This window comes from Fonsecaea erecta, assembly GCF_001651985.1.
Source record: "Fonsecaea erecta strain CBS 125763 chromosome Unknown Scaff18, whole genome shotgun sequence".
NCBI lineage: Eukaryota > Fungi > Ascomycota > Eurotiomycetes > Chaetothyriales > Herpotrichiellaceae > Fonsecaea > Fonsecaea erecta.
In genome coordinates this window covers 16,016-43,428 of record NW_017387261.1, presented here as the reverse complement: position 1 = coordinate 43,428, position 27,413 = coordinate 16,016, and the positions used below count along the sequence as shown (strand labels likewise).

Here is a 27,413-nt window from a genome sequence, read left to right as displayed (position 1 = left end):
ACGGGAGAAGTACGGCATTTCCGCCAGAAATGTGTTCCACTCTGTTTCACCCTCGAGGTAAGAGGGCCTGAACTAGTACCTCATTCTGTCCATAGCCTCCGGAATGTAGTCACACTTGCTCCACCCTAGTACCCCTACAAGTCTCCCTTCGCTTATGACGATGTGCTCTAGTGCAAGGTCCTGGTGGCACAGCACAGGTGTATAACGGACGGGTCTGATACTACCGTGGCCATGTCGTCTCGGCACATGTGGTTGAGAAGCTTCAAAAGCGTTATGCGGTAGTTGATGTACTCTACAGGATCTCCTGTGGCTAGGTTCCTCCCCCCAAGGTCCATAAACCTGTCAGAAGTATGTGTGGATATCCCTCTCACAGCCTCAAGCATGTCCGCCAGCACCACATTGTGTTCTACGTGGTTCATGGACCTACACACACCGCCGAGTACTACACCTGGTATGAACTGCCTGACTAGCATCCCCACATACGTCTCTCCCACGCGGTGCAGTTCTCCGCTGTACAGCAGCGGCATAGAAGGTAGATTGGCACAGAGGCCCATTCCGATGTATCCCTCGGAGTATGCCATTCTCTTATACTTTGACTACGACACGCTCGCAACGAGTTCGTCCTCAACTGTTGTGACTTTTAGAACTATATAGGCGTTCGAGCCGTGGAGCTGCTCATATTTTTGCGCATTTTCCAGCTTCAAATTTAACACAGCATCTTCGCCTACGTTTATGAATACGCCACCCTTATCCGCGCTTATATTAGACATCAGGTTCCCACGGTGTAGACTAACGGGTAGTTATGCACTATTTTGCTCACACAGTCTAGCACTATAGTGCCGTACGGAAGCGTTATTTCTAGAAAGGTAGTCTTTGTTGTGCAGGCATGCAGCAGCCGCAGGCGCTGGCACTGGGGACACAAAAGAACCACGATCTCGTCACCTCTTGTTGTCACCCGGGTTCCCCGGCCGACAACACCCCATGGGGCCAACGGCCCCCAAGTGCCAAGGCGGCCCCCACGAGGCATACACAGGAAAAGGTATAAATAGGACCTCTGTTCTCGCACTGCTGGAGAAGCCCTTAACAGTGCGAGAAGTCGATGTCTCAAGGACAGCTTTATACAAGAATCAAGATACGTGTTCAACCCTCTGACTCTTCGTCTAACGATCCCACCCCAAAGCTCTCTGACACTATGTCTTGGGGGACGGACACATACTTAGTTCAAGTAGTGGCGAGGAGGGGGGTGATACTATCCTGGTGCTAGCCCACCGTGAACCGGCGTACAACGCTCTCCTGGACGCGGTCTGTGACATAGGCGTGGACCTGGTCGTGAAGAGGAGCTGGACGGACGGCATGTGTTCAGATGGAGGCGGAAAGACACATCCTTCGTGCGTCTGCACGTCCTCGATTGAGCTGTGCGACGGCTTCATAATATAATATACGGCAGCACAGACAAGTACAATACAAACTACAAAGTGAGTGCCGAGTAGGCAGCTGCTACTCGGCAGCTGAGGTAGTAGCAGTCAGGACTGCCATGATGACACTGAGTGTGGTCCTACGTCCAAGGTCGTTGTATGGTGCCAAGATCCGTCTACCAAGAGCATCACATACCGCGTTCACCATGTCTATGTGTTGTAGCGGGTGTGGAATGTGCGAAACGCCCGAGGTGGCTGCTGCACTGAACGCTACAGAGCAGTGTAAGTACAAGGGGAGTGTGGACGCTTACGCTGCAACGCACACTACATTGAGGTCTCTTAATCTTCCTACACTGGCGTCCGACGGTATGATAGCGTTCGATCCCAAAGTTGAGAGAGCGTGTAAGGCGCAGGTGGACGGTATTGTTACTACGGTCATTTCAGTGGTAGGCTCCATGCCAGAGTCCACGCTCTTTGTACACACGTCGTCTTCTCCAGATGTCCAGACGGAGAAGATCATGTCTGCGACTATGTCAGTGTACCCGTCGAGAATATGCATATCAGTCTCGTCTCTGCTCAACACGGCGCCGAGAGCAAACCCGTGGCCCGTTTTCTCTCTTGCTCCTCCGACGCGACTTTCTGTCTGACTGACTGAATACGAGATGATGCTGATGTTAATGCCCATCCTCTCTTCCCACGGAAGCATAGCATGGTACGGTCCTGCTTTCTCACAAGTGCCTGACTGCAAGCACCTCTTGACCGTGGATTTCGTATCAGAAGACAGGCAACTCATATGGGGGACAGGGAACCCTCACTCACTGCGCTCTACACCTTTTGAGGTCATCCTCTTCTTTTATACAGGACATAAGAGGCCCACGCTTGTGCTGTCCGGTCTGAGTTTGTCTAACGGAGTAGGTCACGTCGACCGGGGGGTCGAAATAAAGGCACTATGTCGAACTATCACCTCCAGAATCCACAGCTCTGGCTCCTCCACTGGAAGATGCTTCTGTTGTCAGTACATATTGAACCTGCACCACTCTCAGCGTGCCTTGCCCCTGAGGCTTACGGAGACTGAGTTCACACTCAAGCTGGAGCCCACGTTTGCTAGACAGAGGTATGGATGTCCCACCTGAGGTTAGAGAGAGGGATAGTAGCGAAATCCGACGTAGCGTGCACAGAGTATGTGTCAAGCGCAGGTCTGACGGACTACCCAGCACGGCACTACTCCGTTCCTGTAGCTGCATATATAATGCCTGTTCCACTGTTTCTGCCGCTGCGTACAATATTAGCCGGGGAGAGGCCGTACCACACAGACATACACCCCACAGTATCTTCTGCTATGTCTTACAGGCTGGAAGCTGCAGGGAAACTCCGTCAACATCGGGGCTAGCTAGAGACATATGTAGCACTACTCAAGTCTCATACGCAGAAGCCGAGAGTTGGGCTAGGGACAGCTGGGCATGCGTCTCCTCTGGTACCATATCGGTGAACTGCACAGTGACAAGGTAGTTCTCTTCTCACGACTCGCTATCAGATGTAGTCCCCTTCCAAAGGCGGCTTAGAGCTGTGATACTATTCAGTCTTCAGTTGGGAGGACAGAAGATCGTGGTGGTTCCCATGGGCTCGCCTGCTACCAGCGTCGTGGGCTCAGTGCTGAGGAACATAGGCGTCCACAGGTCGAAGGTACAGAAGCTTCGGTATCCCAACCCGGCAGTGTCGTCTCGTATGTGTAGCGACGGAGCGTCGCGCCCATTCACCTTCAACCGCCCTGCTATATCCAGAGCCATCGCCGAAGCAATAGTCAGGTCTAGGTCCTTTACTAGGCTAGAACCGTTGGACTACGCGCGCAAAATGTCCACGGAGAAGGACTACGACGACCGAACCAACGCAGTGGTGGAGTCTGCAAACAGACTGGCCCGAAGCCGTGGAGAGTGCGTTCGAGGACCTCAAGACGAGCGACAAGGCCCCGACGGTGAGAGAATGCACGGAGCTGTTTGCAAGGCTCTCACAATGTACAGGAACACCGTCATACGAGATGCTGTGTCCTACATGATATATTCGAAGAAGAGCCAGACAAACCCTAAGATAGGCAAGCCAACGGAGTGGGGAAGCAAAAAGCCTTGAGAGAAGCCACCTCCCTCCAGGGGGCAGCTAGACTCGCATGACCTCTGTCCCTGAGCAGACGGAGGGTGTAGCACAGAAGTGTGAGGACGACGAAGAGGTGCCGTCTCAACCCGCTGAACCCTCTGGAGAGAATAGTGAGACACAGGGACCTCAAAGAGGGTGGTGAAGAGTGTGGTACGGAAGAAAAGGCAGACGGCCGGAGCTATCGAGGCTGACACAAAAGCTGGCTCAAAGTTCACTCCACAGGGCATCTCGGACCTCCGTAGTAGAGCCTGGTCCTCTCTAGGCACGTTTCGTTGACTACGCCGTCTGCACTCAGGCGGCCTGCAGTGCTCTTCCCCGAGTCCATGGACAGACCTGACAAGAGGATGCATATGTCCCTGTGACGGATTGCCGAGTTTCTCTCTACCTATTCCGCAGGCCTGTATGCATCGCGCGCCACGGCGACAGATTTGCACATGAGGTTTCGTATGTCCGCAAGTATTGCTGAACGGGTCTCGCCTCCTACAAACGACGACACTCTTCTGGACGACTCCGCCGTGACTTCACTGCTGTTGGAAGCTACGCTCTCCTGTATTTCTTGTATACGTTTGCGGAGTTCGACATTGTCCTCCATAACTCTTGAGCGTAGTCAGGTGCCGGTACAGTCTGGCAACTCAGTTGCCTCAGAGGCACCAACACGGGAGTTCGTGAGCACGGCGCCATGGAAGAGCTCGTGAAGCGCACAAAGGAACTTGACTTCAGCGGTGAAAAGGTTGTGTTGTCCCATCAGATACTGGAAAGCGTCGCGAAACACTTGTCTGTGGGGAAGCGATGTCAAAGTATGTTTATGCTGGGCAAGATTGAGCTAGGAAGAAACGGGAGGCTGGGGCTCGCGGTCGAGATGGAGGACGTGGTTACAGTAAGGAGAAGACTGGAGGACGTCAGACTGTACCTGAGACGTCCCACAACTGACCCAGACCTCTTGCTATACCAGATGAGAAAATATGGGGCGATCCTATCCGGGTCTCGAGCAGCGGATTACTTTGCACCCGGGGCCTCCTCAGAGAGCTCGGACTGGGACTTCTATACCGATACTTGGAACGTGCGTATATCAGAGTTTGTAAGGGACACTGCCGTATATGGGATAGAATGGAGCAATGATTTAGGACACAATTATATCGGCACACTCGTCTCACCTCCACCAGAGACTGATAGACAGCTTAACCTTACTGGAGTGAGGCACAGAGATTCTCGCATGATGCTACAGGGTCTGACTGTAGTGCACACCAAGCTGTAACCTCGTCTGCCAGAACGCCCGAAACCGTTGTGCGACCCTCAAGTCTGTGTCCTCCCGGAGGTACTCTGGTAGGCCTACCACAGGTAACAGGAAGCAAACGAGCTACACCGTGCGCCGTCGCGTGTCTGTGAGCTTCTGCACCCCTGGTGCGTGGGAACGAACTGCTGTCCCTGCCGTCCGCTAACATGGAGACTAGGTTCTGGCACAGTACGCTGGAGCTGACTTTCAACGCGTCCACGAACTGCCACATGGAGGCCACGTCGTCGTCTGACACGTTGTAGAAGTTGGACTCTCTGAACATGTATCCCCTAGTGGACAACGTCATGTATACTATGTGCAGAAAGGTGGGCTTTGCAAACCGAGTGGACTTCCCGTTGAAACGTTTCTGTACGGCTGCCTTCACCTCTTTGTTTATCCGAGCCCAACCTCATCGAGAGGATCCCAAGCCGGACCAGGACGGCTTCCTCGACTCGTGCTACACCCCGTCCTCCAAGTCCAGCGGGAAGGTGCGGACGTTCGCCGTCGGGGTGTCGATGAGGATCAAGACCAGGCGCACCATCGAGGTCGCGTCGAGCATCCTCGCCGTGCTCAAGAGGCCCAACGGCATCGCGCCCAAGAACTGGCTCGGACCCGTACGACTACGGCATCAAGTACGAGGGCCCGATGGTGGACACAGTCTCGGTCCACAAGTCCGACACGATGGCGTTCGCCAACATGCGCTTCCCCAAGCGCGAGTCCGAGCCCGAGCAGTTCTTCGGCTCCATCGTCCAGTGCATCCCCTTCGCCGCATGGACGGCCGAACCCAGGCTCGGGTTGGGGTGGCAGATGGCGAGGCAGGCCATGTCCCTGACGCCGGTCAAGGGCGACGCGACGGTCGTGACCACGGGCGAGAGCAGCCCCCTCGTCATGACCCCGTTCATGTGCGCGCTCTGGAAGATGTCCACGGAGTCGGCCCCGATCGTGTTCCTGGGCAAGCACATCGTAACCGCGTTCATGAAATGGACGCTGAATAGAGAGGACGCCTGCGTCGTGTCCAAGGAGCTGGCCGAGTCGGGATGTTCTCCTGGTCCGGGCTGATCCACTACCCTCTGCCCAAGAACGTAGGATACGTCAGGGTCGGCATAGTCGTCAAGGACCAGTACTGGTGGGCGCCCGCTATCGAGGGCACAGTGCTGGAGGTAGAGATAAGCAGGTCGGGGGATCCCATCGCGGTGGTGTACGTGGCCTCGAAGGTGCTCAGGATCGGCGACAGGCTCAGGACCGTAGACGGGCTGAAGTTCACCGTCGGGGAGTTGCTCCCGTACGACGTCACGGTCACGTCGAGATACCTAGCCTCATCGACGAGAAGACTGGCAAGGAGTTCAAGCCGAACATACTCATCAGCACGAAGAAACTCGCGAGGGGGCTCGGGGGGCAGCTCCGGGTGATAGCCGCGGTGACGAACATGTTCGAGTTCATAGAGGCGTTCAGGACTAAGGAGATGCACAGACCTAGGAAGGCGACGTGATGTCGTTCGAGGACCAGAAGATAGTCAACCCCAACCTCCCGAAGGGGGACATGATCGTGCGCGGGAAGAGGTTAACGTTCACGGACACCAACAAGAAGGCGAGGACGGTCAGGGCCACGTACGAGATCATGCGCGTGTTACAGCTTAGGCACATCGCCGCTCTCAAGCACCACTACCCGTCCATGGTGTTCGGGTCGATCACCATCCCGAAGGGGGAGTTAGTCGCCATCGTGATGCAGAACTGCACGTCGGTCGTGATGGATGCTATCATCACGGACAACTACGTGGTGTTCATCAGCTGCCCGGTCTGCAATAGGACCGTGATCGGCTACGGCTGTCCGTACCCGAAGCCGCCCTCGACGGAGAAGATAGTCAGGTACTCGATGCTGATTTTGGCCGTGTTCGCAGAGGTGTACATATACAACACCTCGGACTCGGTCCCGCTCGGGATCAAGTTCATCACGCAGACATGACGACTACCCTATGCATGATGTCGTACGTGTTCGAGTCCACGGTCTTCCACAGCTCCGGTATGGTATCCTTGACCAAAACAAGGCCCGGCACCCCCGACCTACTTAGGAACGGCTTTACGTACGTGGACTTGCCGAACGTCGAGATGATGTCCGAGCGCGAGATCCTCCCCGTCCCCGCGGGCCTTATGGTGACGCGTCCACGTCCGACGCCTGATCGCGGCATGGGGTCGTACACGAACCCGCACCCGAACGTGGGGACCCCCTCGGTCCTGAGCATGTTGATCACCTTGATGTGGTACGAGATGCTGAACGAGAACACGGCCGGGATGCTCATCATGGCTATGGTCCTCGTGGGCATGGTTCGTCCGATGAATAGCTCGGACTTGCACTTCGCCCAGAGCACGGTCGTGGCCCTCTTAGAGATCGAGATCACTTGGTCGTCGAACTTCCTCCGGAAGTCGTAGGGCGCGATCGTGGCCCTCTTCATGCATGCGCCTGGATAGGTCCTCGACGTTGACCTCGGGGTCGAACGCGCACAGCTTGTCGTCATGTAGAGCAAGTCGACCGTGGGCTCCTTCAGCGTTAGGGTCCTGTAGCTGCTCACCAACACCACTCCGTCGCTGGGCGTAGGCTCGGGCTCGAGCTCCAGCGTGGTCGGCATTCTGTCCTAGACCCTCCTGTAGATCATGTACAGCCTCCTGACGTCCATGGACAGCTTCGCGCTGCCGTTCATGCCTAAGGTGTCGATGTACACTATGGAGCCGTCCATGATCATCTCCGCCACCACGACGTCGGGCCTTTTGGTCAACTCGAACATGACCGCGCGGTCGATCGTGACCATGGACGACAATACCGTTATCTCCGGGTCGGTGGAGCACACCATATACCCGAATATATAGCAGAGGATGTACACCTTCACGCCGTCGGCCTTGGCCATGGACTGGCCCTTGTACACGTTCATGTTCGGGACGTCCATCACGACGTGGTCGGCGGCCCTGATATCGCTCTTGTACTCGGGATCGACCATACCCCTCATCGAGGAGATGGTGCCGACGATGCCCATGCATATGCACACGATAGCCTTCACGACGCTGTTGGTGGCCCTACCCCCGATCTCGAACTCGGCCGCGTACGACTCCTCGATGTCGTTGGTGTACTTCCTCGCGATGATGTGCGTCTTCATGTCCCTGACCGTCATGGTGAACCTGATCTCGACCATGTCCACATCGTACATCACGCTCTTGATCGCGCCGTCAAGCCGTACTCATCCGAGACCGCCAGGACGTACCCGGGCGCTATTCTCGTCCTACTCCTTGTCACCTTCACCACCGCCTCGTTATTCGAGCGCTTCCTCACCTTTACGTTGGCGTTCATCCTCGAGCCCGTCCACCAGGTGCACCCCACCTCCTTGATCTCGCGCGTGGTGGGCGTCCGGGAACAGCCCGCTCTCCATCTTCTCGAATATGATCTTGGCCAGGGGTATGTCTATTCTCACCTCCACCTTCCTGATCGGCCTCTGCGACACGGCGTAGATCGTGACTATATTCACGCTCGGGTGCGGGAGCGACTCCATGGTCATGTTGTCCGACGCGCTCGTGATGGCGGCCGTGCTCACCACCTTCCTGCTGACCGACTCGGGGTCTTGAACGGGTTTTTGCGCTTGCACAGCACCGGCTCCGGGGGCTCGTCCAGGCCCAGCCTCACGTCCTCGTACCTGGCCGTGGCCGGGTTCTTGTCCTCGCCGCAGATCGGGCAGATGTGCGGCTTGCTGTCCATGTTCAGGCAGCTGTGTAGCTCCACGGTCGTTCGGCACGATCAGCCTGGGGCTGCAGGCGTAGATCCGCACGCACATGATCATGTCCAGCAACGGCGCCATCAACATCGCCACCAACACCCGCACAGGCAGCGCGAGGGTCGTGTTCTCGACCAAGGACCTGGACAACGGCGCCCAGTGGCACGCGTCCATGATCGACAAGATGATGATGCACAGGGACTGGCCCAAGGTGTACGACATGTGGAAGCCGTGGAACTCATCCAGTGGCGGGATCGAGGTGACGGGCACGCAGCAGGTCAGGCGGGTGATCGTGATGATGACCGCGAACGGGTTTACGGGGGCCTTCGAGCCTCTCGCCTCCGCGCAGATCGTCGTGTACAGGGCCGCGCAGATCGTCGTGTACAGGGCCAAGAACCCGGACGTGGTCCCGACCGGAGGTTAGGGACATCAGCTAGACGCTGTCGATGATCGTCCCCACGTCCGTAACCACGAGCATCTCCTTGGTCACCGTCATGTTCATGATCTTTTTCTTGATCAGGCTCATATTCACGCTCATCGTCGGCTACACGTGTATGACCCTCTCCATGAGCTCGTGCCTGTCGGTGTTCTGGACGTAGAGGAGCTTCCTGTCGATGGTCGAGGACATGACCTCGTCCGTCGGGGCGTTGAAGTTGGGGGGCGTGAGCCACGTCTTGTTCTCGGAGATGTTCGCGCAGTTGAGCACGACGTAGCTCACGAACAGGCCCTCGAGCGTATTGCTGACGATGTTCTCGTACTCGCTCATGTCCACCTCCACGCTCGGGCCGTCGACCACGCCGTTGCCGGGGCAGTAGATATAGCACTCGTACGGGTACTTGGTCGCCATCTTCATCTTCGCCCAGTAGGGGCAGACGACCGTGTTCCACTTGAAGTTGTTGTGCTCGTGCTTGGCCATGCCGCCGTTCTCGTTCAGGTTCGTGTCCAGGCAGCCGAGGTTCCGCCCGGTCCTCTCCATGTCCGTGTTGTCGAACACCAAGTAGAGCCTGCGCCGACGCATGTCCCTGGTCATGGACCTGTCCCTGTCAATGCCTATCAGCTGCGTCTCGATCGTGCTGATGATGCTGCCCATGACCACGACATTATAGCCCTTCTCGATGATGCGCTCGAACTTGGCGACGTCCTCGTCCTCGAACACGCGCTTGAGGCAGTCCATGGTCGTGTGCCTAGTCACGGCCGTGCTCCACTTATGATCCCGATCGGAATCATGAACATCTTCACGCACATGATGGTGACCATGTCCATGGGGGAGACACGGGGTTGACTAGATACACAGCCACGACCACGCTAGTGTTCACGGCCGTGAAGCTCAGCAGGTTCAACGACGCCTTGATGAACATGGACAGGCACAGAATCTGGAGCAGGTGCACGCTGTACGGAGACATATAACAGGAGAGTTCCAGCGGGGATGAAAGGAGTGATTGACTGCTTGTTGGTGCTGCTCTAACTCTCAGTCCACTCAGAACGTTGTGGCGCAGAAATCAAGGAATTAGGATGATCCCAGGTTGTTATCAGGTTTATTTCACCGAAGGTCTGTCAGATATGGGAAGAAATGTCCTTTTTGGCGGGGATAGCAAATCTTGATCTGCTGGGAGTGCCAGTCAGTTGCCTTCCCTAGAACCAAAAAAAGCATTGGTCAAAATGACAAAAACTTATCACAAAGCAGGCAACCCATAACCTGGTTTGTGATAAGTGAAACTCGCCCTTACGGGTTGGTTTTTCTCGGCCGGCCGGTTATACTACAAATTCGCTACTTTATAAGGTTGATGTCGGTGGGATTCGAACCTCAGATCCTGCTGCCGACTAACCCCGGTGGTTGTCTTGACCTGACAGGACCGGGAGTCGATAATTCGCCCTCGTCGTATTAAGGGGATCTTGGTGTGGGAGAAATTCGGAGAGATAAAAATATATGTCTATAATTTAGTCGCCGGACTGACTGGGCAGGTCAGCCGAGTGTATGTACAGAAATGACTCTATCCTACTTTCCAGCGAGGGGAGCACAGCACCAACCGTCATCCATCACCTGTCCTTTCCTCGATCTTTCCATCTGCTTGCGGCTATTAATCGCAGCATAACATAACCTCTCACCGCGAGCAATGCTAAAATATCCCACCGTGGTCTTATCGTCAGTGGTTCTCGATGACGTCGGCGTACAGGTCCAGCATCCCCAGCCGGAACCCGTGCAAGACCGAGTGGCCTGATGACGTTCTTCTCCATCCGTGCTATGCTGATGATGAAGCTGCGGGCGATGGTGTTGATGGTGATGAGCACCTTCACGATCGCGACGAGGAGGCGACGGCCACCGGGAGTACGACCATCATCACGCCCCCGATCGAGGTCATGAGCAGCAACGTGAACACGGACGAGGTGGTGGACAGCCCCATGGATACGGGCAGCGTCGGGTACCTCTTCTGCCTCTGTTTCTCTGCGGGAGGATGCCGATGATAACGTACAAGTTCCCCTGCCCGTTCCCGTTCCTGAACACGAACCCGAACGTGGACGTGAGCGGGTCGACGCTCGTTATGACGACCTGCAGGACCTGCAACAGGGAGTACATCGGGCAGATCACGAAGATGATCCCCTGCAACCGCGCGTCCATGTTCAGGTCGTTGTGCATGTCCTCGAACATCGTCATGGGCATGAACGAGTACTGCATCGCGTCGAGCTCGGGGCTTGGGATAATGAGCATCTTAACCCACAGCAACTACGTCGCGTACATGCCTCTGAGCAGCATCACGGATGTCCACGCGTCGCGCCTATACGTGACTAGCCAAGCTTGGGAAGGTCTGCCGAGGGCTACTTCTACCTCGCCATCCCACTTCTTTCTCTTGAGACTTGAAGACTCTGTCAGGGACAGCCAACCACAGTTATCTAGATAGCTAGAAAATCGTGCTATTATAGACATTATCTCCACCAGTGCGGTGGATCCCTTGCTTCCTTCTTCTTCCTCCATGTGATAACGGACAGGACCACGAATGAGTGCACCATCGTGGACATGGACGTCAACATCCAGTCGCTCACGAACAAGGACAGGATCATCAAGCCTTACGCGCCCGGCGGGTTCTTCTAGCTCAGGCTGTGCCTGCTGGGCAAGAGCGGGTTGGTGTGCATGGACTTCGACGTGGAGAACCGCACGTCCTTGCACAACTCGGCGACCAGGAACAACCTCCGCAACACGAGCGAGGATATGACCAGGCGCGTGATGACGGTCGTGGCCCCGGGCATGTGCCCCGAGTGCTACATGGTCACCGTCATGCTCGTCAACTCGAAGGCGTACGCGGACAGGGTCATGGTCACGAACGAGGTTGGACCGGGCTCATGGCCAGATAGATGATCGTGACCACCCCCAGGTGCCAGTCCATGCGGCTGAACACGAAGCGCCCTACGCACACGTTCGAAAACCACTACATGACCGTGAATATGATCGTGCGTAGCGTCGAGGACGACAGGTCGTTCCTGATCAGGAGGGTGGTCATCTCCGGCTCCACCATCACGCGGGCGCCCATGGTCGTGGCATGCGAGTGGATCGAGGTCAAGCTCGAGAACGTCTTCACCCTCGCCTGCAGATCGGAGGACCTGACAACGGTCACCGGCTGCACCATGTACAAGGCTGCAAGGGCCACCACATGATGGACCAGAACAGGACGGCGTACATGATCCCATTCGGGTTCGCGACCGGGAACGAGCAGAGGTACAGCGACGCCGCCATGGTCAACTCCGAGGTCTGCAGCGGGGACAAGAGCGCCGATGACGTGGCGAACTACTGCCTGGACAGGATCAAGGGCAGGCGCGGCATCCTGAGGAAGCAGTGCAACTCGACCAGGCCGCCAAACACGATGAGATTTGTGGAGTCGCCCTTGAGGCCGAGCCCGGGCCTGTCCCAGGCCGAGCAGCTAGGGTACATCTAACTCCCGAACGAGGCCTTCGACAAGGGCGTGTTCCTGTTCATGTCCGAGGACGGCAAGTTCAGCACGGTCAAGTTGCGGGAGGAGGACTTGGTGATGTACGGGTGGGAATATGTACGACACCTTGACGCTGAAGCCGCGGAACTGGAGGGTGATGGGCATGACCACGTCAGCGGCACGTACTGGCGCTGAAGGGTGGAGAGGTCCTTGGACGGGATAGTCAACTCGACCATGGGCAAGCACGGTATCGGCAAGCCGTACACGCAGATGCGGAACGCCATGATGATGGGCACCCTCGTGATCAAGGACTGGAAGTCCATCAGGGTGAGAGCAAGGACCCGCAGCCGATCCCGCCATCATCGCGCCGGTGGGCATGAACTACGGCAGCTGCTCGTCGGCCCTCACGAAGATGACCGCGAGCCTCTACCAGAGGGAGATCGACAGCGCGAAGTACGGCAGGGACTCGTCGAGGGTGACGGCCGTGGAGACGCTGATGAAGAGGACGGACAAGTGCTTCGCGGTCGTTTCGAGCGGCACGGGCGTGGAGATCAAGATGATCCCGGTCATGGAGGCGATGGCCAACGGCTTACCCGACACGAAGATGAGGTACGTGACCTCCGCCGTCAGCCCTGTAGATCTGCTCGAGCGCGCGGTCTTGGTGGTGTCCGCGGTCGAGGAGTTGGACAACATCACGTTCACCGATGAGGAGAGGTTGGCCGTCGCCGTAGTCTTCGCCTTCTCCAGCAGGAAGACGGTCGAGGTGATATCCGACGACATGTTCGGGGTGATCCGGGCGCTCCAGGTCGACTGGTCCACGGACATCAGCTCGTTGCTGGGGGCCATCGCCATTGGCAACATGTGCAAGTTCGCTCCTTTCGCATCATCAAGACCAGGAGCCCGAGCGTGCCAAGAACGGGACGAGGCGCTGATCTCGTACTAGACCAGGTTAATGTGGATGAACAGGACAGAAACGCGGTCATGAGCCTAACGCGACGCTGACAATGCGCAGACCACGGAGATGAACACGACCATGGAGCCCGACGCGACGACGTACAGGTACGAGGCCAGGTTCACGCACGTCATTATGAACGTGAGCACCGCCAGGGAGGCGATCCTGTACGAGTTGGGGGCCACGTACGCATCCCTGATCCTGTCCATGATCGACCTCAAGAGCAGGAACCTGAAGACGAACATGCACCTGGCCCCGTACAGGGACCTGTTCAGGCACAGGGCGTGGCTCGAGAAGATGCACAGGGAGGGGTACTCTGTCCTGATCATCGGCGAGGCCGTCAACACGCTCATGGAGGGGATCCGCGACCCGGAGAGGTTCTGGAAGACGCACGGGACATTCAGGATGACCGGCGGCAACAACTCGCTCATGGTGTGCATCTGGCGCTCCAACAGAATGCCCTACAGCAACAGCGACCTGTCCGGCTGCACGTTCGACCACACGACCGCCGAGACGACGACGGAGACGAACATCGTCAGAGACGACTGCACGCACGACAAGACCCTCGTGCCCTGGCTATGGGCGGGAGGTTCAACACGTACATGTTCCCGCCGTGGGACGAGACGTGGTTTGAAAACGCAACGCCGGGATCGACTTCATGGACGACGGGCCCCACCGCAGGCCCAGGTTGTGGTACGATCACATGGACGGGTACGGTGACGAGCTGTCGATCGTGTACTACCGGTTGCACGACAGCGGGGTGACCAGGAGGGTGGTGGAGATGAACGGGACGCTGGTCGTGGGCGCGCTCGACAACACGTACACGTGGATGCTGTCCAAGCTGGAGATGAGCCCGACCATGAAGATGTTCAAGGTCATCTCTGGCAGCGAGGAGGAGATGCTCATGGTCCCGTACATGAACATGTAGATGCCCATGAACACCATGACCGCCGAGAGCGTGCCTGTGGCCAGGTACAACGTCGAGATCATGTTTCCACGGACAGCCACGAGACGGTGATCTCATTGATGTACAGGTACAGGAGCAGGCATATCGCCATGTGCATCATCAGCAAGATATTCGTGTTACGGAAAGGATCCGGACGTCTGCGGGTTCACACCCAGGGGCCCGTCTGGAGCGACATGACCACGATCCTGCTCAGCGCCGTGGTCCTACGGCAACTTGAACGACCATGGCGACAAGACACGTACATGACCACCTACACCTACATGTCCATCAAGAGGTGCAGGGCCACCAGCAGCGTCTGCTTCGTGTGCAAGGAGGGGCTCACGAACATCATCCCGTGCGACAAGAGGACCGAGGAGGCGCCCGGGATAACCCTCTTCGCCCCGACCGAGTGCGTCAACAGGCAGAAGATCGTCGTCTCGTTCCACCCCGACTGCATGGGTGACAACTTGACCATGACCGCCTCGACGACGCACAAGGAGCACTCGGACGACATCAAGAAGGCGGTCCTGAAGATGGCGTTCAAGATGGACTTGACGGTCTACCTGGTCGGCCCCGGGGACGACAATAAGATGACGGAGCTGAGCGTGAACCTGACCACCCACGAGCGCACCAACACCCGAGAACAGCACCGTCGTGTAGATGAACATGCGCATGCAGGTGTTGCCGATCAAAACTGCCAGCTGCACAGGCACCTGGTCACCACCATCAACATGTGCAACATCACGTTCACGGTCTGCACCCTCTGCCTGTACTCGCTCGAGTTGATCGACTCGTGCCCGCGCAACAACACGTGCATATGCGTCACCCAGACGATCTCCGCCCTCGCGACCATACACGGGCCGGCGTACGACCTGATAATTACGGTCGTGCCCATCCTGTGCAACATGTGCATGGAGAGCGAACCGGAGCTGTGCGCGGACACGCCTCTGACCAACGCCATCCAGATGTCGAGGGTGTCGAAGATTGCGAACTTCATGAACAGGAGGAGGTCGTTGAACATCACCGTGAAGACGCTCACGAGCGGGAGGCCGTACATGGGCATGCGCATCGACAGGAACAGCACCGTGGTCTTCTTCGAGAATATGGACTAGACCATGGACGGCATCTCGTGGCTGGATGCGCATGGCGCGGGAGACGTAGATGTACGAGCAGATGTTGATGTTCGTGGTGTTGTACACGATGACGACCAAAACCACGAGTTGTACGTGCACGATTTCATGTGGCTCAAGATGTGCCCACTGCAAGTACGTGATCTGGTACAGGTGCTTCAGCAGCCGCGAGACGGTGCCGATGTGCAGGGGCGGGTCCTCCGGGATGTGCATCACCAGGCACTCGTACAAGTTCTGGTACGGGATCATGCACACGGGCTCCATCAAGATCCTATTCTGCGGCGACTGCGTGATCGAGGCCGAGCTGACGGACACCCACGACCTGGCGGACGTGTGCGACGACGTGCCCAGGGTGATGGGCTTCTACAGGAACCTGGTCAGCATGGGAGATGACGAACCTGGCCTTGAAGAGGACGAGGTACGGGTTCCCGATCCACTACGACACAGAGGACAGACCCCGGAGCATCATCACCTTCGTGCAGACGCGCATCACCCCGTGCGCGTGGAGGGACTCGCTGATCGACGTCGGCATGAAGAAGTCCGTTACATGTGAACATCAGCGACATGATTAACATGTACGAGAACATAACGGCGGTCTAGAACACGATCAAAACGGGATCAGCCTGCCGACCGCGTACCCGTCCAGCAGATGTGCCTGACGCTGATGAGCATGGGGATCACGACCAACACCGGGAGGATGTGGCACCGGTACGAGGTCGAGTTCATAAGCTCGTATACCATCAAGCACATGGTCGAGCACACGAACGAGAACGTCATCGTGTGCATGGTCGTGGTCAAGATCAGGCAGACGTCCTCGGGCGAACTCACATTCACGCTGCTGGAGGCCATCGAGAGTCTCTACTAGTACCCGATGATGACCATGATCGCGACGCGAGGCTGCAAAAGCACACCGACGACACCGTCAACACGAACACGTCAGGATCATCATGGACATCATCGACACGGTCGCGCTCAGGACCAGCCATCCGGACGTGAACGGCGTCTTCGTCAGCGTGGGGGAGGGCGGCACCAACGACGTAATGGAGCCGGCGTACCTCTCGAACCTCGCCATGGGCATCTACACGATCAGGTTCAGCCCCATGAACAGGGAGTCCAACTGGTCGCTCGACAGGGCCGGGCACGGGGAGTCGATCGGGTACAAGGACGTGTTCATCGTAGGCTTGGTCGACGGCTGGGTGACCCTGGGCATCATCGTGACCTACGCCCTGGTCTTGTTGCCGTCCAAGAACATCGTCAACCACATGACGCCCTACGTCCGCATCGGCCTGCCCGTGGTACCTTCTGCAAGATGTACTCGCCCTGGGCATGTGCGGGCTCGTGGGCGAGATTAGGGACGGGAGCCGCTGGCTAAACATGGACACGAACGGCGCGGTGTGTTGAGAGACATGCCCAAGGCCAGGTTCATGTACACGATGAAGTCCGGGGACAACCTGTTGACGAAGGCCGTGGTCAGTGTCAGCGGCATTGTTGAGGTCGCGGACAAGAGCGAGATCTCGTGCCTGGTCTCGTTCAGGGTTAGGGTCAAGTACGCCACCACCAACACGAACCTGGCGATCGTCGACGTCATGGCGTCGTGCATGTTCACGTTGACTGAGCTGTACCTCAACAACACCATTGGCACGTAGACGATGATCAACGCGACCACGGACAAAATCACGTCCACCATCAGGCCCAGCGCGCTGACCACGCACATGATCCTGTGCCTGAAGATGTGCAAGAGGCTGATCAAGACCTGCGTCATGTGCAACGGCATGATCGCGAGCCTGGTCGCGCGCATGGAGTACGACCCGAACAGGTACCCGAACACGCCCATCAACGTGTGGTTGCACAACCACGCCAGGACCAACAGGAACAACGTCAGGAACAGCCTCAAGTTCATGTTCTGCGACACGTGCAAGACCAACACGGGCACGACCCAGCCCCAGTGCGACATCCACTACTAGGACGTCATCCAGTACATGATCCACGCCGCGAGGGTCTCGTACTTGGGCGTGGCCGAGGTGAGGAACAGAATCGGGTCCGGCATTGTCTTCCTAGACGACTGCGGATCATCGACGTGGTCACCAGCATCTCCGCGATCACCGACACGTGCTGAATCCGAAGACGACCGTCCTGCTACTGATCCACATGAACACTAAGATAGAGATACACCTGAACAGGAAGACCTAGACGGTGATCGTTAAGACGATACCTAGGGACCTGTGTGTGACGATAGTCTACTACAAGTGCGAGAAGATGGTAATGGTGATAAACACGAGGTCGGATACGCACAGGAGCCCGACGCTGAAGCCGAGTGTCAGAGAGCCTTGGGGTGGGATCGTTAGACGAAGAGTCAGAGGGTTGAACACGTATCTTGATTTGTATAAAGCTGTCCTTGAGACATCGACTTCTCGTACTGTTGAGGGCTTCTCCAGCAGTGCGAGAATAGAGGTCCTATTTATCTCTTTCTGTGTGTGCCTCGTGGGGGCCGCCTTGGCACTTGGGGGCCGTTGGCCCCATGGGGTGTTGTCGGCCGGGGAGCCCGGGTGACACCGAGCATGACGCGGAGGGTCTTGATAACTTGCAAGATATGCACGAACACGCTGATAGAGACGACCGTCCTAACGGCGTAGGACCTGCAGAGGACGAGGTTCCACTATATGGTGATAGGCAAGTTCGAGAAGGCGGTAGTCTACGGGGGATCGACGCGGTGACTAACAGGCTCAAGTGAATGGACCGGAACAAGCTCGTGCAGATGCTCGTGGACGTGGACACGAACAAGGTGCGGCACGCCGTCCTGGGGGAGGACGGGTCTTTGAACGCGGTGAGCGACGTCAACAGTATCTTCGTGGTGGGCTAAAGCACATGCCGACCAGCAACAACCTCAGGGACATCACCAGCAGCAGGATGACGTCAATTGGCACGAGGAGATAGCTAAACATGAAGATGGCCGTCACTAGGACCGAAAACAGGTGCAAGACTATCGCCACGAACGCCGTCGCAAGCTGAACCGGCACACCAAGACGAACGTGTACGTGATGTCCACCATGAACGAGAACGCGAACACGAACCCATACACGGAGGACGAGACGGGCGAGGACATACATATGGTCCTGGGCTGCTGCAAGTGCGACACGACGGTCGTGGTGTTGCGTAACGACTCGAAGCTGGTGACGGACCCGGACGCCAGGATGTTCAGGGCCCACGTCGTGCTCTGCACGTGCACCGGGTGCGCGAACCTCAACACGACCACGACGCTCCTCCCGGTCACGACGATCTCCGGCAGCGCGCTCGACAATAAGATCAGGAGTATGTTCACGGCCTGGGTGATATACGGGCCCACCAAGGGCGGCGCGTACGCAGTCAACCCCCATCGAGCTAGTTAGGATGCTGGCTACGGATAGCGATGTGATCGCGTACAAGGTCCTGACGGTCGACGGGTTGATGGACGACGAGGGGGTTGTGGCCAGGTTCGTGAGAGGACCACCACCCGGGTCAGGAAGACGCTGATGAGGCTCGTGATCGCCACGCCGACCTTCCCGACCGTGCGGGTGTTGATGATGATCACCCGGTCATGTTTTCGAACGTGATCTAGACCATGCTCGACCTTATGATCCTCATGCTGGACAAGAACGAGCGCGTGTCCGTCTCCAGGACCCTCTTAACGATCCTGTACGCGGCCGAGTACAGAAGCTCGATGTCGTTCGGCGAGCTGCAGAAGTGCATGGACCCGTTGCCGAACAAGCGTAGGGACGTATTCCTGCCGATGCGCATGGCCGGCTGGATGATCATCCTCGTGGAGAAGCCCGCGGACATGGTGGCGGTCACGTTCATGCTCGTCGCCATGTTCCAGGGGTGGATCGCGAGGATGTTGATGGTCTCGGGGTCCATGACCAAGTGGATCACGTTAGCGTTCGGCCTGTGCAGGCTGACCGCGAACAGGGACGAGGAGGCGTTGCAGCTCGAGCACACGGCGTCGAGCCAGCCCTGGTCCCTGGACGCGCGCCAGACCAACCATCCCGCCCACCTGCCCCAGATCTCGTTGCCGGGCTTGACGCTGGTCGTGTGCGTGGTCATGGACATCGGCTCGATGCACTCCAGCTCCGCGGAGTACGTGTCGTGCGCGAAACTGACGTCGATGCTGTTGCCCCTGATGATGGTGCTCGACACCACCGGCTCGATCGTCCACAGGGTCGCCACGATGTCGGGGCACCCCCACCTGACCAACGACATGAACTTACGCTCGTGCCCCTCCACGACCGGATTGAAGTCCATGACCCTTCTGAACGCGCCCACTCTCGTGACCGTGAACGAGTCCAGCAACGGAACCCCTCTCTGACTGAACATGACGGATAGAATCTCCGACGCCGTCAGCGGGCGGCAAATCGTTCATCACGGCGTTCCTCATCATCCTCACGAGCTCGATGGCGTTGGTCCTCATGTCCCTCTCCTGCTGCGCGTGCCCGGTCGAGGTCTTGGGCTTGGTCGAGCTGATCCTCGAGTTGTCGAAGCTCCACGTGGAGTACATTCTGAAGATGCTGCTGCCGTGACCGTGTGCAGGATCATGAGTGCGCCAAGGACCTGTTGCACTTGCACTGGTGAACACCACCATCAAGATGTCCACGAACGTGATCACGAACGTGATCGGCTCCGCCATCATCAGCATCGCCTCGAAGATCAAGGAACGTGCACGCGCACGAGAGGGTGCCGGCCGACTGGACCATGGTCCCGAGGGCGGTCGAGGAGATGAACACGGGTTTCGTGGGCATCCTGACCTCGACGGTGAACCTGAGGCACAACGAGGTGGTGTGCGGCATCATGGCCGACGTCATGTGCCTGATCGAGATCGGTATGAGATACGAGGAGTCACCGAAGGACAGCTTGGACATGGTCTGCCTCAACGTGGTGTCGGGGAGGCACATGGGCATCATCAAGTACCTGTTCGAGGTCACGCAGATGTTTGTGTTCACGAACGAGAACGTGTCTCTGCACATGTGCCTGAGCGAGCAGCTCTACCCGGTCGTCACCACGGTCTTGACGGCGAATAGGCACGTGAACATGCACATGAACGTCGACTGGCTCATCCTCATCACCAGGCTCACGACCGCTAGGACGAAGAGCAACGTGGCGGTCATGATGGGCGTGTCCATGGAGCCGAGCGAGATCTTACAGGTCATGAGCACCATGGACGTGTTGGTGTCCATCCTGGTGTCCATATCCAACCCGGTGACGATGATCAGCATTAGTAACGCGATGAGGGAGAGGAGGATGGTCATGGAGACCGTCCTGGCCTCGGACCCGGACAGGGTCATAGCGAGGGTCAGAAACGCTGTCATAGACACGAAGAGCGGCAAGATCAGGACGCTGTTCAGGCAGGAGCCCGAGTGCACGGCCAGGATGGTGAACGCGATGACGTACATGATCAGACCCATGAACCTGAGGAGGATGTGCTTCGACTGCAGAATGATGCACATGTTCAGCACTATGCTCTTGCGCATACTCAGGAACGTGGACGCGGCCGTGACCGTGGATGTCGGCGTGGACTGGTCCGAGAGCTTCGCTGAGAACATCACCATCGGCCTGGACGAGTACGACAACCCGATCTATACCATCATCATCCTAATCGTCATGTCCCTGAGCAACGACATCATGGCGGCCCTGGAGAGGTTGGCCACCGTGCCGGTGCGCGTGGGCGAGAGGGACTCGATCCTCATCAACGCCGGGAAGCTGGACGACCTCGTGGGGGTGTACGAGGACCTCTATACGGTCACGCACACCATCTGGCGCAACTTGCCGGACCCGCCCGACTGCGAGAGGGTGCATGTCATCGTCTAGATGATCAGCGCCGAGAGCTACGACGTCGACCACTTCTCGGTGCCGTGGCAGGACACGAGCCCCAACACGTACGTGCATCTGTAGTCGGCGATCGACAGGTTCAGGACCATGATCGACACCAACAGCGCGTTCTGGCTCATCAGGCCGAGGGGGCCCGTGGGCTACGCCGAGATCATACACCTGCCCGGGGTGGCGGACACGCACTGGTGCCCTTCCGAGTGCTGGGACAACTTCCACCACGACTTCGCGGTAGTCATCAGGACGTCGTTCTTGTTCGTCCTCGAGAACATCTGCGAGAGTAGTATCGCCTCCTGGCTCTGGACCGCTGGCAGGCCCCCGAACATGATCCTGCTGTATAACTCGGGCACGATGGCGTTGTAGACCTTCATTAGGGCCACCTCGTCGATGATGTGCCCGGTCTCGCCCTTGACCTGGATGTACTTCTTCATGCAGGCCACCATCAGCGACGTGAACGCGGTGTCCCACAGGGTCATCTTGTTGCTCTAGCCCCTGTTCACCGTCGCGGAGTTGGTCTTCAACACCGTCGGCGACGACATCGAAGGCACGGCCGCGTTGGGGTTCCTGTTTATGTCGCCGGACGCCTCCATCTCCCTGATCCTGTTCGACGACTCGCTCTTGGTGCCTACTCACTGTGCTGAACGACTCGGTGTCCTCGTCCCTGGCCGTGTCCGTGTTCGCCCTCCTCAGGCTGAACGCCGGTGACTTGGTGTGCCTCAACGCGTCCGGATCCGGCAACCTCGCAATGTTCCTATGCCTCTCCGCGGGTCCGTCGGCCTTTAGACGCTCGATCTCGAGCTCTATCTATGACATGCGCTTCTCCAACATCTCCCTGGTGATCTTCATCGTTATCACGGCCTCCATCAGCTCTATGACCTTGTTCGACCGCCCGATCCCGACCTCGCCCTCGTTATCGTCCTCGCCCTTGCTCGTCGCGTTGCTGCTGACCCCGAAGTCGATTAGGCGGTCGACCTCCTCAATGTCCGACATGATGTCGCTGTGCGGTGTGAACACGTGTCCCAGATCTTGTTCATTATGATGCACTGCACCAACTCGAACTCGTATGGAGCCCGTCCCTACGATACTAGACCGTCACTTCATCGCAGTGATCGTGGTCTTGACCATACTCGATGTCGATCGCGGACATGGGGGTGACCTCGCCCTCGGCCAGGGCCACGAGCAGCCCCGGCTCCGACCGTACCCATAGGTCTAGGAGGACCAACCAGCTCTGGCTCGGCACCGACGACATGTGGATGCCCCGGAGCACGGGCATGAATACGAGCGACCTCAGGTTCAAGTCCTGCTCTACGCCCGGGTGCGGCAGGACGTCGGGGTTTTTAGAGTGCAACGCCATGACGCTCAGGGCGGGGTTCGACACCTACACCGAGCACACGACCGTGGACACGTTGGCGAAGAGGATGGCGGACATAGAGGTGACCGCGAACACGACCTTCATCTTCTACGATATGGAGGTGACCAGCACGAACGAGATAGACCAGCTGTCCGCGGTCGCGGTACAGGACAGGCACATCGACCTGGTCATCAGGGCGACCACGAGAAGGAACAACAGCCCGATCATCAGCAGGTTCTCGCCCATGGTCTAGATAGGAGATGGCGACCGAGCCCAAGCCGGCGTTGGATAACTTCATCGTGTGGGTGAACAGGGATGCACAAGCAGACGAACCAGACCGGGTTCGAGTCCGACGTCGTGCAACAAAGCCTTGGTGAGGTCTGCTTTCAGACATCGCAGTGCCCTCGACAAAGCCACCCTGCGACCAAGGCGGAGATTGCTGTGTATCCGTGTCCGATTAACAAAGCCCTCTGGTGGGGTCTATTTGCAGCGATTAACAAAGGATTCTGGTGCATTACGCACTTGAGGTGATTCCTGCTCCACCGTTGTTATATACGAAGATGCCAAATACTCGACCGTATACATCGCACACAAAGGGCGCGCCCGCGCACTACCTTCTTTCGATAAAGTGAAGAGACTGGGATATATGTCACTCGCTTCACAGGATGAATTCACGCTCAGACAACCCGCTGGAGGCTGGCGCTCCTGGCCAGGCCGCTAGCTCGCTTTCCTCCTCTGATGGTGACACTGCTGATGGTGACACTGCCTGCCCGTCGCAGCCATCACCGCCGAATATCCCTAAATCCCTTACTCTGCCGACCTCCACGCACGAGACCCTCGATTCTGTCCCGACAATCACACCGCCGCAAGCCAATGATATGTCTACACAGCATACTGTGCTTCTGAATCAAGCAGACAGAGTTCGAGCAGATCTGAGAGCATACTTGACCGGCAAGTTTATTGAGTTCGCAGACAAGCCTCGCGAGTATATCCTACCTACGTCGGACTTTCACGGACTCCTGGAGAACGATGACTTTGAGTCTGACAGAAAACAGTATGCTCTCCTTATATGGTCTCTCCCAAACTAAATACTAACATTACTCGTAGGGCCGGGGTCAAATTCTCATATAACTCCCACACGTCAACTCTCACCCTCTTTACCATACAAGGAGCGAGATATACTTTCATTATCCAATGGCTCACTACTATAGCCCTATCGAAATTGAATCCCTCAATCGTGGGTAAACTCTACCTAGTGGGTAGCGGCGACGAAGTCTTCGAAAGCGAATGGAAATGGTCTACAAAGCAGCCAGATCTAGCTATTGCGTGGAACGATAACGGACCCGGATACGAACTACATACTGTTATTGAGGTTGGCGTTGCACAGCCTTACAATAGTTTGCTCGACGTTCGGGATATGTACTTAAAGGGTACATCCACAGTCTCTAGATTCGTCTTGGTTAATATTACTACGGACCCCGAATATCGAAGCCCAAAGGGTTTTAATATCGACGAACTGGATAACATTCGGAAAGAGGATTTCCAACTGGATTCAAACCAAGGGCCACTTTGGTATAAGGGTGTCCAGTGGATAGGGAAAAGTACGCTTTTGTGGGAAGTCTGGGAGCGAGGTTCGAACAATGGAAAGCCGAAGCGGGTTTTTTCCGTAACTATCGATCCCGAGGATAACAATACCGAACTCCCATTCTTCGAGATACCCGCCACAATCGCAACAGGTACTAACACGGTGGTAATTACGCCAACGGACATTAATACGCTTTTCGCTGATCGGTTTAAACATCTCATCGTTCAAGAGGCCTACACACGGATGTTAAGATATGTCAAGAATGTGAAAGAAAGCCGACAGTATACGGCGGATTTGGCGAGACGGAAGGACGAGGTAGACGAGAAGAGATCGAAAGCTAATAAGGAGCGTACAGAGCGCTGTAGAATTCGCTCGGAACGTCGAGAGAAGGCGGCGGATTTGGAGGAATAGAAGGACGATTTTATGGTCCACCAAGGCCTACGCCTACGTCGTCGGTGGTAAAGCTACTATACATAAGTCTAGGCGCCCTCAATAGCCATTTCTCCTGTTCTAGGTTACGCCGTGATAGTTTCTAAAACCGTTCGACTACAACTTGCATACGATCGCATTGAACTAACAGCCTACCTGAAACGTATTCGAGCTAATGACAACATCACTCCCGACTATCTTTGTCACCCGGGAAGCAGGGCTGTTACAATGACTGTTACAATACGCTTCCCGGCCGGCAACACCCCATGGGGCGAACGGCCCCCAATGCCAAGGCGGCCCCCAATGCCAAGTCGGCCCCCAATAGGTATACACAGAAAGAGATAAATAGGACCTCGATTCTCGCACTGCTAGAGAGGCCCTCAACAGTGCGAGAAGTCGATGTCTCAAGGACAGCTTTATACAATCAAGATACGTGTTGAAACCCTCTGACTCTCCGTCTAACGATCCCACCCCAAGGCTCTCTGACAGCCACAGTCTAGTTAGGAGATAGCTGCCTACAGACATATCCTGCTTTAAGGTACAAAATGAAGGCAGTTTCCTCCCAGGACTCGCTCACACAGAGACCCTTCAAGCACCTAACCTAGCCACCATTAGAGACTTCATACGCTTCTACGCCACGACGAGCATCCCGTTACTCGACGAAGAGATTCCGACAGTTGACTCTCTCAACACTATGGCCGAATGGTTGTTTGCCGGGTTTAACCAAGTTACGGGGATGTAACGGCCAATGTAACGGCCACAGCGTGACAGGTGGCTCACGTGACAGTTGGAGGCTTGGCAGAGGGAAGCTTGGCGGACGTGCGCCCCACACAAATAAGCGCCAGCACGCTCCTTTCTTTCTCTCTTTCCTTTTTCTCTTCAGATTAGTCTCTCGTACAATAGGAATACACATCTTTGGAGCTTTCTCCATCTTCCATGTGCCTTACCGTCACAGGGGACCGAGATCGTGGAAGCGAAAAGAAGTGTATCCTGTATGTACATATATGGAAGACACTAAATTCTTCGATTTAAGGCTAAAGTAGAGGCTCTTTAGTAGTTTGTCCGCATAACGATGGTAGAAGAAAAGCTAGCGATCAACAAACACCGACCAGCGGGCAATTCTACAAAACATACCCTACCATACTTGAATAGGACCTTGTGAATAAAGAACGGCTTGATCTTTATTCCAGAACGCTACAGAATCCAGACTACCTTTGTCACCCGGGCTAGCACCCGACCCTCCGGTTCACAACACCCATAGTGTCAGAGAGCCTTGGGGTGGGATCGTTAGACGAAGAGTCAGAGGGTTGAACACGTATCTGTATTGTATAAAGCTGTCCTTGAGACATCGACTTCTTGCACTGTTGAGGGCCTCTCCAGCAGTGCGAGAATAGAGGTCCTATTTATCTCTTTCTGTATGTGCCTCGTGGGGGCCGCCTTAGCACTTGGGGGCCGTTGGATCCATGGGGGCCATTTACCTGATGGGGGCCACTCGCCCCATGGGGTGTTGTCGGCCGGGGAGCCCGGGTGACACTTAGAACGAGAAGGTGTGCCTGTCGATCCCGTGTCCTTTGTGGAGGGCTAATGCCTAGAGCGACCTCATTGATGTCGCTGGTGGATGGTGTCCGCTTGCGCGAACAATGGCTTGGAACAGGACGAAAGGTTCTCCACGGCTCGGAACCAGGGTTCTCCTGCCCCGCCGATCCTTCTTTCGTTAAGCCGTACATGTGTAGGATCAAGTGCCGTTGGCCTTCATGGTGTTTATCCCCCATCCGAGAGCCGTTCTTGGAAAGACCAGCGACGCACCCTGATCCCCCACCTTCATGATAAATGTTACAGCGGCGATTACCGTGAGCTCGGGGAGCGCTTCTGGGCCCTGCAATAATGCCCGCTCTCATCTCGGGGGGAGTCTCTTACCGCTGTCAACACGGTCTCGCATTCAGAGACCAGCCCTACCGTGGAGCTTGAAGAGGCGAGAATCCATGCACGTGCTAATGAGTCCAAGAGGTTCGCTTTTCCCACCAAAGCGCCCCCTTTAGCTTGCCATTGAGAGCCAGCGTGGAAAAAATGGACTAAAGTAGGCTGCTTTTCTCGCATTAGTAGAATCTAAGATTTCTATCCATGATGATTGGCTGCCCAAGTCCGATCACTGTAGTTCCCGGCCTCATCGTCTGGTCCGACCTTTCGAAATCAGGGAGATGCAGTGAGCGATTGAGCTAGAATGTTCTCTAATTTCTTCATCTCGTAGGACATTTCGGCCTTGGCACATAACCTTCGGACCCGAATTCGTCCTCCACGAATTTGAAAAATGGACGACCATCGTCTCTTTCTGCAGCCTTATTTCACCATCACTCCCATCACTTTTTCGCCAATATTGTCAGTCTCTGAAGCTACCTGAATTTCATGACTCCCACGACTCGCCAGTCTTGCAAGCATACCACCTGGTTTAGTGTGAGCACTAGTCATGAAAATGGGTTTGGGCTGCTGGTGACACAACGTCCCCGCCAATTAATGAATCAGGTGTCAAATTCGAGCGAACGATGTCCCCGCCTTATGGTGCTGCTCGGACGGCAGAGTCGAGCGTTAGCTTTACGAACTCTCTGGCCGTCGGCTTTCATACCAAGTTCTTGCCCCAATGGGTTTCAAATGCACCTGGA

The 27,413-nt window shown here is 56.5% G+C and overlaps 19 protein-coding genes across 19 annotated transcripts; 14 read left to right on the top strand and 5 right to left on the bottom strand.

The window, feature by feature from the left end:
- Positions 1-4,242: 4,242 nt before the first annotated feature.
- AYL99_11893 (hypothetical protein) lies at positions 4,243-5,895 on the top strand (the record flags this gene model as incomplete). The annotated part of the gene is made up of 3 exons (XM_018843397.1): positions 4,243-4,641; positions 5,100-5,450; positions 5,509-5,895. 3 exons carry the CDS (start codon positions 4,243-4,245, stop codon positions 5,893-5,895), a joined length of 1,137 nt encoding a protein of 378 aa, XP_018687238.1.
- Positions 5,896-6,324: 429 nt separating this feature from the next.
- Positions 6,325-6,798, top strand: AYL99_11892 (hypothetical protein; the record flags this gene model as incomplete). The annotated part of the gene is made up of 1 exon (XM_018843396.1): positions 6,325-6,798. The coding sequence occupies one exon, from the start codon at positions 6,325-6,327 to the stop codon at positions 6,796-6,798; it is 474 nt and encodes a 157-aa protein (XP_018687237.1).
- Positions 6,799-6,857: 59 nt separating this feature from the next.
- AYL99_11891 (hypothetical protein) lies at positions 6,858-7,262 on the top strand (the record flags this gene model as incomplete). Its single annotated transcript, XM_018843395.1, has 1 exon — positions 6,858-7,262. The coding sequence occupies one exon, from the start codon at positions 6,858-6,860 to the stop codon at positions 7,260-7,262; it is 405 nt and encodes a 134-aa protein (XP_018687236.1).
- A 203-nt stretch (positions 7,263-7,465) lies between these two features.
- AYL99_11890 (hypothetical protein) lies at positions 7,466-7,996 on the bottom strand (the record flags this gene model as incomplete). Its single annotated transcript, XM_018843394.1, has 1 exon — positions 7,466-7,996. One exon carries the CDS (start codon positions 7,994-7,996, stop codon positions 7,466-7,468), a length of 531 nt encoding a protein of 176 aa, XP_018687235.1.
- A 138-nt stretch (positions 7,997-8,134) lies between these two features.
- Positions 8,135-8,574, bottom strand: AYL99_11889 (hypothetical protein; the record flags this gene model as incomplete). The annotated part of the gene is made up of 2 exons (XM_018843393.1): positions 8,135-8,420; positions 8,513-8,574. The coding sequence occupies 2 exons, from the start codon at positions 8,572-8,574 to the stop codon at positions 8,135-8,137; spliced, it is 348 nt and encodes a 115-aa protein (XP_018687234.1).
- Positions 8,575-8,654: 80 nt separating this feature from the next.
- On the top strand, positions 8,655-9,014 carry AYL99_11888 (hypothetical protein; the record flags this gene model as incomplete). The annotated part of the gene is made up of 1 exon (XM_018843392.1): positions 8,655-9,014. One exon carries the CDS (start codon positions 8,655-8,657, stop codon positions 9,012-9,014), a length of 360 nt encoding a protein of 119 aa, XP_018687233.1.
- A 120-nt stretch (positions 9,015-9,134) lies between these two features.
- AYL99_11887 (hypothetical protein) lies at positions 9,135-9,764 on the bottom strand (the record flags this gene model as incomplete). The annotated part of the gene is made up of 1 exon (XM_018843391.1): positions 9,135-9,764. One exon carries the CDS (start codon positions 9,762-9,764, stop codon positions 9,135-9,137), a length of 630 nt encoding a protein of 209 aa, XP_018687232.1.
- A 983-nt stretch (positions 9,765-10,747) lies between these two features.
- Positions 10,748-11,678, top strand: AYL99_11886 (hypothetical protein; the record flags this gene model as incomplete). The annotated part of the gene is made up of 3 exons (XM_018843390.1): positions 10,748-11,005; positions 11,065-11,454; positions 11,526-11,678. The coding sequence occupies 3 exons, from the start codon at positions 10,748-10,750 to the stop codon at positions 11,676-11,678; spliced, it is 801 nt and encodes a 266-aa protein (XP_018687231.1).
- Positions 11,679-11,717: 39 nt separating this feature from the next.
- On the top strand, positions 11,718-12,705 carry AYL99_11885 (hypothetical protein; the record flags this gene model as incomplete). Its single annotated transcript, XM_018843389.1, has 4 exons — positions 11,718-11,912; positions 11,966-12,210; positions 12,252-12,453; positions 12,529-12,705. 4 exons carry the CDS (start codon positions 11,718-11,720, stop codon positions 12,703-12,705), a joined length of 819 nt encoding a protein of 272 aa, XP_018687230.1.
- Positions 12,706-12,744: 39 nt separating this feature from the next.
- Positions 12,745-13,453, top strand: AYL99_11884 (hypothetical protein; the record flags this gene model as incomplete). The annotated part of the gene is made up of 2 exons (XM_018843388.1): positions 12,745-12,837; positions 12,923-13,453. 2 exons carry the CDS (start codon positions 12,745-12,747, stop codon positions 13,451-13,453), a joined length of 624 nt encoding a protein of 207 aa, XP_018687229.1.
- A 90-nt stretch (positions 13,454-13,543) lies between these two features.
- AYL99_11883 (hypothetical protein) lies at positions 13,544-15,520 on the top strand (the record flags this gene model as incomplete). Its single annotated transcript, XM_018843387.1, has 3 exons — positions 13,544-14,155; positions 14,187-14,386; positions 14,503-15,520. 3 exons carry the CDS (start codon positions 13,544-13,546, stop codon positions 15,518-15,520), a joined length of 1,830 nt encoding a protein of 609 aa, XP_018687228.1.
- Positions 15,521-15,743: 223 nt separating this feature from the next.
- AYL99_11882 (hypothetical protein) lies at positions 15,744-16,403 on the top strand (the record flags this gene model as incomplete). The annotated part of the gene is made up of 3 exons (XM_018843386.1): positions 15,744-15,956; positions 16,021-16,076; positions 16,139-16,403. The coding sequence occupies 3 exons, from the start codon at positions 15,744-15,746 to the stop codon at positions 16,401-16,403; spliced, it is 534 nt and encodes a 177-aa protein (XP_018687227.1).
- Positions 16,404-16,485: 82 nt separating this feature from the next.
- AYL99_11881 (hypothetical protein) lies at positions 16,486-17,502 on the top strand (the record flags this gene model as incomplete). The annotated part of the gene is made up of 3 exons (XM_018843385.1): positions 16,486-16,833; positions 16,891-17,180; positions 17,235-17,502. The coding sequence occupies 3 exons, from the start codon at positions 16,486-16,488 to the stop codon at positions 17,500-17,502; spliced, it is 906 nt and encodes a 301-aa protein (XP_018687226.1).
- A 767-nt stretch (positions 17,503-18,269) lies between these two features.
- Positions 18,270-19,048, top strand: AYL99_11880 (hypothetical protein; the record flags this gene model as incomplete). Its single annotated transcript, XM_018843384.1, has 3 exons — positions 18,270-18,389; positions 18,499-18,893; positions 18,943-19,048. 3 exons carry the CDS (start codon positions 18,270-18,272, stop codon positions 19,046-19,048), a joined length of 621 nt encoding a protein of 206 aa, XP_018687225.1.
- An 81-nt stretch (positions 19,049-19,129) lies between these two features.
- AYL99_11879 (hypothetical protein) lies at positions 19,130-20,195 on the bottom strand (the record flags this gene model as incomplete). Its single annotated transcript, XM_018843383.1, has 2 exons — positions 19,130-19,897; positions 19,956-20,195. The coding sequence occupies 2 exons, from the start codon at positions 20,193-20,195 to the stop codon at positions 19,130-19,132; spliced, it is 1,008 nt and encodes a 335-aa protein (XP_018687224.1).
- A 65-nt stretch (positions 20,196-20,260) lies between these two features.
- Positions 20,261-21,373, top strand: AYL99_11878 (hypothetical protein; the record flags this gene model as incomplete). The annotated part of the gene is made up of 1 exon (XM_018843382.1): positions 20,261-21,373. The coding sequence occupies one exon, from the start codon at positions 20,261-20,263 to the stop codon at positions 21,371-21,373; it is 1,113 nt and encodes a 370-aa protein (XP_018687223.1).
- Positions 21,374-21,534: 161 nt separating this feature from the next.
- On the bottom strand, positions 21,535-22,381 carry AYL99_11877 (hypothetical protein; the record flags this gene model as incomplete). The annotated part of the gene is made up of 3 exons (XM_018843381.1): positions 21,535-21,816; positions 21,860-22,195; positions 22,247-22,381. 3 exons carry the CDS (start codon positions 22,379-22,381, stop codon positions 21,535-21,537), a joined length of 753 nt encoding a protein of 250 aa, XP_018687222.1.
- Positions 22,382-22,521: 140 nt separating this feature from the next.
- On the top strand, positions 22,522-22,995 carry AYL99_11876 (hypothetical protein; the record flags this gene model as incomplete). The annotated part of the gene is made up of 1 exon (XM_018843380.1): positions 22,522-22,995. One exon carries the CDS (start codon positions 22,522-22,524, stop codon positions 22,993-22,995), a length of 474 nt encoding a protein of 157 aa, XP_018687221.1.
- Positions 22,996-23,407: 412 nt separating this feature from the next.
- On the top strand, positions 23,408-24,738 carry AYL99_11875 (hypothetical protein; the record flags this gene model as incomplete). The annotated part of the gene is made up of 2 exons (XM_018843379.1): positions 23,408-23,796; positions 23,850-24,738. The coding sequence occupies 2 exons, from the start codon at positions 23,408-23,410 to the stop codon at positions 24,736-24,738; spliced, it is 1,278 nt and encodes a 425-aa protein (XP_018687220.1).
- Between the last annotated feature and the right edge of the window lie 2,675 nt (positions 24,739-27,413).